A 7,707-nucleotide genomic window follows, 5' to 3' on the forward strand; every position below is an offset into this window, starting at 1 on the left:
GGTGGGTGGGTGTGTGTGGAGGTGGGTGGGGGTGGGTGTGTGTGTGTGAAGGTGGGGGTGGGTGGGTGTGTGTGGAAGTGGGTGGGGGTGTGTGAAGGTGGGGGTGGGTGGGTGTGTGTGGAGGTGGGGGTGGATGTGTGTGTGTTTGTGGGTGGAGGTGGGGGTGAGTGTGTTTGTGTGTGTTTGTAGGGATGGATGTGTGTGTGTGTGTCTTTGTGGGTGTATGTGTGTGTATATGTGTTTGTATCGGTGGGGGTGGGGATGGGTGTATGTGTGTATGATTGTGGGGGTGGGCTTGGGAGTGTGTGTGTGTGTGTGTGTTTGTGGGGGTGGGCTGGGAGTGGGTGGGTGTGGGTGTAGGTAGGTAGGAGTGTGGTGAGTTGGGGGTGTTAATTTGGGGGTAGGTAGAGGTGGGAGTGTGGGTGTAGTTATATTTTAGAAAAATTTTGGAATTAGAAAAATGTGAAAAACAATGATTATCAGTTTTCCAAAAATTTCCAACTTCATTGTAATTTTAGAAAACAAAAAATTTTCATTTTTCGTGAAATGTTTAGAAAAATAGATGAACTAAACGTGTTTTCAAAATTCTCATTTTTCTGGAAAATTTTTACGGAAAACGGTCGATTTTTCCGCAACTAAACGCACCCCTAGCTTTCAGTTCTTTTTTTTTGTCATTTTACCCTTCAAAAACGATTTTCTAACCTAAAATATTTTTTAAAATCTGTTTTTTTTTTTCAAAAAGGTGATGCTAATAAGACACCCCATTGACCCCTTTATAAAAAGTCAACTTATAATTAACTACTTGTAATCAGTTTTTTGGAAAACAATGTAATTTCAACAAATAAAAATATTTCAAAATATAATTAGGATGTCTATATGGAAAAAATAGGATGTTATCAAAAAACTATAAATTAGTAAGTATTTTTCCTAAAATCACTTTTGTAATAAAAAAACGCTAACCCAAAAACATCCTATCAATTGAATGTATATCACTTAGATGTTAACAATGCATTTTTATATTGTAATCTTGATGAGAAGGTGTTTATAAGTCTACCTCAATTCCTCAAGGGTATTATACTATTGGTAATAATCATGTATATAAGTTGCTTAAGTTTTTATATGGGCTTAAACAAGCTCCAAGAAAATGCAATAAAAATTATGTTAACTTGTTTGAAATTGGCTTTGTTCAAAGTGCTAACGCCTATTCTTTATTTGTTAGAACAAGGTGGTAATATAGTTGTTTTACTTTTATATGTTGATGATGTACTAACTGGTAATAATGTGAGAATGAAACCAATACAGTGATGAACCTTTTGAAATCCAAATACTTGATTAAGGATTTAGGAAAAATGAAATCCTTAATTAGAATTGGAGTCATTCATAAAAGTGATGGAATTTGTTTACAAAAAGAAATTACTATTTGGAGTTATTTCATGAATTTGGGATGCTGGGATCTAAGCATGTTAAAATGTCTTTAGATTTGAATGTTGTTATTCGTGCTATGTCTTGACAAAAATAATTTGGTTTTAGAAAATATAACTGAATTCCAAAAATTAATTGAAAAAAATGATCAATCTAATCATAACAGATACTTAAAACAAGTTCACGAAAAGGAGTAAATATTATTAAGAATTATTATAGTAACAAGTGATAATAACATGTGTTTTCCGTATATAACTAATTAAGTTTTATTTATTTTATTTCTCTCTATTGTTACTTGGCACATGCATAGCTTCAAAGAAATTCATATTGATCTTTTAACGTACATAATTAATACACAAAACCAACCACAAATCTACTATTAGATAACCAAAGAAATAGAAATTATTCATCACAAAAATATAAACATGCTTTTAAGGAGTTTCTTACTCTTCATAACTTCCATTCTCCTGACCACCCCCTCCTCCTCCTCTAGCTGCAGCCTCCGCCTCCCTCTGCCGCCTCGCCATCTCTTCCTCCTCCCTACTAGCGGCTCCCCCTTCTCCTCCTCCACGTCCTCCACCACCACCATGTCCCGTCTCCTCTTCTTCCCTCCTCCTAGCCTCCTCCTCTTGTTGTCGCCTCCTAGCCTCCTCTTCTTGCTGTTGACGTCGCCTAGCAGCTTCTTCCTCCTTCTGCCGCCGGGCCGCCTCCTCTTCCTGTTGTTTCCTAGCTTCCTCTTGTTGTCTAGCCGCCTCCTCTTCTTGCCGCCGCCTAGCCTCCTCCTCCTGTTGTTTCCTAGCCGCTTCCTCCTCCTGTCGCCTCCTAGCCTCCTCTTCCTGACGCCTAGCGGCCTCCTCCTCCTCCTGCCGCCTAGCGGCTGCCTCCTCCTCCTGCCGCCTCCTAGCCTCCTCCTCTTGTTGTTTCCTAGCCTCCTCCTCTTGCCGCCTAGCCTCTTCCTCCTCCCTCTTCCGAGCTTCCTCTTGCTCCCTCCTTTCCTCCTCTTCCCGCCGTTTGGCCTCCGCTTCCTCCTCCCTCCTCTTAGCCTCCTCCTCCTCCCTCTTCCGTGCTTCCTCTTGCTCTCTCCTCTCCTCCTCTTCCTGCCGCTTGGCCTCCTCTTCCTCCTCCCTCCTTTTAGCCTCCTCCTCTTCTTTCTTTCTCTCCTCCTCCTCTTCTTTCTTCCTCTCCTCCTCCTTTTCCCTCTCAATCTCCTCCTCCATCAACCTCTCTTCCTCCTCAGCACACGAAGTACACTCAACAATAATCGCCTCTCTTTGACCCTTCAAAATCTCATCCATCGTCATATTACTCACCCCAAAAGAAGCCGCCACCACACTCTTATCCAACACCTGCAACACCGAAGCTGTCCCCACCAAATACTGCGGATGATTCTTCTTCGTTGTAGTCGTAAACCCCATAAACACAAAACTCCCATTATTAAACGACATCTGAGCCATCGGATGATATCTTGGCACCACAAACACATCACCTTCTTCAACCCTAAACCTCGAATTTTTACACTCCGTTTCATTTAAACTCCCCGGACACACCACATTAACCATCCCTCGTCCTCTCACCACCACCCCTATCTCCGCCGTAGTTGGGTTCCAGTGTGGCGCCATCATTGCCCCCTAATTACAAAACCCACCATAATCAAAAATTGATAATTTTATATAAAAACTAGAGCTTAATTACACGATTAAAAAGTAACTGACCTTGGTTAGATTGACCATGAAGATACTGAAATCGGAATCCTTTAATGCCTTCAACTCTTTACTCGTAACAACCAGACTCCACCCGTTGCAGTTCTCAACGTCGTGATCCGCCGTGAGGATATTATAAGCTTTGTCTTTTTTATTATTATTAATATTAATATCGATCATGTTATTCTTCATACGACCAAGGAAAGCTCTCATGATTCTGTAATGGACTTCCCATAACTCATTCGCCTTTGCCTGTGTGACTCCATGCACAATCATCGGTTGTTTTCCTCCACTTCGCAACTCTTCGATCACTTCCACATCCACCTGAATCACATAGATTTATAACCATTTACATCGATCTGTGACAAAAGAAATGTTCTTAATTAGATTAAGAGAATGTTTACGCTAAATGCAGCTTGAAGAACTCTGTTGTCGAACCCAAGAATCAAATCACGAACACTGGCGTATGCTCCGAACGATGACCCTTCCTGTATTATGATAAACGATTAACAGATGAAAGAATGCTCATATGTTTCTATTTTATGTATCTGAGTTTGTGTCATCATACTCGTATCTCCTCTTTGGAATCGGAAAAAATGGCGTTTATTCTTAGTTTCCGGCGATCGGGATCTAAGTTGCTTTGTAAGTAGAAGAAACTTCCGGTGCTCAGCCGGTAAACGTCTCCAGCCTGCAACTCCACTTGCCGGAGTTTATCGTCATCGTTTTCAAGATCAACCCAATTCAGAGTTCCACTCCCTCCAAATTAACCAGTAAATGGATGTTAATATTATAAATGATCTGAATCGTTTTGAGCACAAATGCTGTACCCAAGTAAATAATTCATAATGTGCATTCAGAGGTTGTAGATTTGTTACCTGAGTCGACATAGAAAACCATATCGGAATGAAGATGAACAGGAAGGAAAAGAGAGTTAGGTTCCATGGTGATAAACTGGAGATGATAAAACCCATCTCTACCATCACCGATTTTAACAGCTGAGATCTCACCGAACTCCGTCGTAACCACACTCCATCTCTCACCTTTCTTCACCACCGCTCCATGCCTCGCCGGCACCGGTAACGGAATACCGCCACCTTCTTCCTCCCCTTCACCAACATGCAATGGTGTTGTTGGGTTAGGGAAGGAGACGCAGAGAATTACAAGAAAGTATGCAGAGAGTACAACACGAAATGAAAGAGAAGTAGTAGCCATTTTTTCTCGAATTTGCGAACAGTGTAGTATGGAAGTGAGGTAAAGTGGTTTGATTTATTACTAAGTGTGTGAATGTCTGAGAGCTATGTGGCAGTGGGTGTTGGACACGTGGGCGATGTGTTTGGCACGTGGCAGAGGGTTGGTTTAAGGCATTGGCTGTCTTCTTCTTATACATGCACTGGCTCTATCGTCCATGAAGTTTCTGAGAAGCATCCCTTCATATATACTGCTAAATAATGATATCATCAATTATTTTTTATTATATGTATAGGCTTTTAAATAAAAAATCTATATATATGAGGATTAATAATTTTATTTTAAAGACAACACAAAAGTCAACAAAATGGGTAGGTTTTAACAGAAAAAGTTAGAGCCTTAGAGGTGGTTGAATACAAAATGACTATCTTCTTACTAAAACTATCATAAAACAAAAATTTGTAAAATTGATTTTGTAAAACTATCATAAAACAACAATTTGTAAAAGTACTTTATTATACACAATTAGTTTTGAATCGTCCCACTTCAAATTCAAATTCATCCCTTATTTTGTAAACACATAAAAACTTGGTGGAGCAATTTCTCAATATCTTTTCTGCAATATTAGTTTTCGCAAAATGATGATGAAAAAGTACTTTTCTAAATTAAGGAAATTTTATAAAATCAAATTTTGGTTGATCATTTAAATGGCTAATGTCATAAAAGCTTTTAAGTTTTCAAAAAATATTCGAGTTTACCCTTTGATGACTTTTAAGTTTTTTAAAGTCAGAAGTTGGTTTTTTTTTTTTTATTATTTTTTTTTTTATTAATGTTTTGGTCTTTTTAGCAAGTTACCTGGTTGTTTGCACACGTGTCACACCACATAGGCACCGACTAGGCAGATAAAAGCCACATAGGGGTTGAGGTGGCTTGTTTAACTTAAAAAATCGTGAGATAGAAGCAAGGTTCTAAAAGACGTGAGGCGTGGCGTGGCGGCAAGGCCAAACCTCAAGCTTAATGAGTTATGGCGAGTCATAGCGTTTTTCAAGGCGTGATGTAAGGCGGCGATTTTGTATTCATTTATAATTATATTACCGCATAAATATAAATTTATATCAATTATACCTAGTTTTTAGAAGTGTTATATTAACAACTAATAACAAAAAGTTAATAAAAAACACAATACTTGTATGTCCGATTAGAAAAGGTATAAAAAAGAGCAAAAAATGTGCCTCAAACGAAAAAAACACGCACCATAACATGCCATAACGCGCCATGGCACGCCATATCACGCATTGACACGCGCCACGCCTAACAGCAACGTTACGAAGTTTTTCGTAACGGCGACGCCGCGCCTCACACAATGGTGCGCCTTTTAGAACACTGGATAGAAGATAAAAGGGGGATTGTGAGAACCAAACAGAGGACCTAAGGAATAATCAAAGCCCCTTACCATTGATGATATTTTTGGTTTTTTTAAATATAATGTGTATAATTTATTAATAATATTATTTTGATTCCTATTATTATTATAATTATGTTTTTAAATGTATAAAAATATTATATATATATATATATATATATATATATATATATTAAATACGTTTTCAAATGTATATTATTATAAAGATATAAATGTATTTATAAAAATGTATTTATTTCTATTATATATATATATATATATATATATATATATATATATATATATATATATATATATATATATATATATATATATATATATATATATATATAGATAGATAGATATGAAAGCCTATGTATGTCTTTAAAAATATATTTATTTGTAGTTGGTATAATTATATATCTATTTCGAATAAATATACGATAATTTCATATTTATATGTATACAATATGTATTTATACATATTTATATTGGTGTTTGCTTCTTTTTGTTTATTTTTTCTAAATGCATGTTTTTTATTTGAATGTATAAATTTTGTTTGAATGCATATATATGTTTTCAAATATATATATATATATATATATATATATATATATATATATATATATATATATATATATATAATCGTTTTATTTCGTAATTCTACATTTATAAAGGTGTTTTCAAACATTTATCAAGACATTTATACGTTTATAAAGTAGTTTTATACCTATAAAACCTATTTGTGCATATAAAAAACCTACTTATAAGAAATGTACTTAAAGAAAAATGTATTTATAGGCATAAAAAATCTATTCATACATTTAAAACCATATTTATACTGAATTTATATTATAACAGGAAATTAATAATAATAATAATAATAATAATAATAATAATAATAATAATAATAATAATAATAATCAAAGGAATCAAAATCAACACAACAAGAAATCGGTCTTATAAATACAAAATGAGTCCTAACTTAGTGGGAAAGTGTTTGGATTGTTTGTCCGTTAGTGTCGGTTTATATCTCAATCAATGCGTCGCCTATTCATGTAATCGGCGATTGATCGGAAAACCTTCTAAAAGGGCATAAATGCAAAATAAAACCAAGTATCCATCTTTGGTGAACCTAAAAGTCACAAAAGGACAAATCAATTTTTTTTTTTTGAAAAGTTTAGGCTTTTATGAAATTAGCACTCATTTAAAATATGATCATTTAATGAACGCGAATTTTAGTGATTATTTTTTGAAGTTTTTCATTAGGATAATGACTTCAAATGGTAACTTATTTTTTGATTTGTACATATTTAGTCACTGAGTTTTTTTGTCCTTATTTTTCCATTGAACTTGTTGAATCGTTCAAAAAACATCCTTATGACCTTCAACCGTAGGTTTAGCCAGTTTCCGACGTGTCTGACAACTTCGACGATGCTCCGGTCATCTTCTCCGCTAAGACTCTGACTTTCATGATTTTTCCGGCGGTATGAAATGGAGTTCATACAAGAAATCGAGCTTTGTGATTTTTGGGTTTCAGTTTAAGAACACATATGAAGTTTGGTCTATCGGTTTTAAAATCAAAGTGGTGTTCCATATCTGAAGTTCATCGTCTTCAACCTCCAACCCGGATCTGATGTTCATCATCTTCAACCTAGATCTGATGCTCGAAAACCAAACAATCTCCAATAACAAAGAAGAAATCAAATGATCGAATATCAGATCTGATGCTCGAAAACCAAACGATCTGATGTTCATCATCTTCAACCTTGAGACCTGGTGGGTTTGTCGATTTCAGGAGGGAGTTCATCTTCTTCCCAAAAACCAAACGAGCTCCAAAAGTGTGTGAATGTGTATTTGTTCATGCTCGAATATCAGATCTGAAATCAAATGATATCCAAGAACAAAGAAGAAATCAATTTTGTGTGTTTTGGGTTCCTTGAAGATGAGTACACTCACATGTGGAGGTTTTCTCAAAATCGATCTTGAAGGTTT

General features: G+C 35.9%; 1 protein-coding gene across 1 annotated transcript; it reads right to left on the minus strand.

The window, feature by feature from the left end:
- Window positions 1-1,718: 1,718 nt before the first annotated feature.
- On the minus strand, window positions 1,719-4,371 carry LOC145093078 (vicilin-like seed storage protein At4g36700). Its single transcript, XM_079031120.1, has 5 exons — window positions 3,998-4,371; window positions 3,691-3,878; window positions 3,527-3,610; window positions 3,135-3,446; window positions 1,719-3,050 (listed from the first exon to the last, which is right to left on the minus strand). The coding sequence occupies exons 1-5, from the start codon at window positions 4,332-4,334 to the stop codon at window positions 1,866-1,868; spliced, it is 2,106 nt and encodes a 701-aa protein (XP_078887246.1). The 5' UTR covers window positions 4,335-4,371; the 3' UTR covers window positions 1,719-1,865.
- Between the last annotated feature and the right edge of the window lie 3,336 nt (window positions 4,372-7,707).

Source organism: Lactuca serriola, chromosome 3 (genome assembly GCF_051521515.1).
Source record: "Lactuca serriola cultivar US96UC23 chromosome 3, Lser_US96UC23_V15, whole genome shotgun sequence".
NCBI lineage: Eukaryota > Viridiplantae > Streptophyta > Magnoliopsida > Asterales > Asteraceae > Lactuca > Lactuca serriola.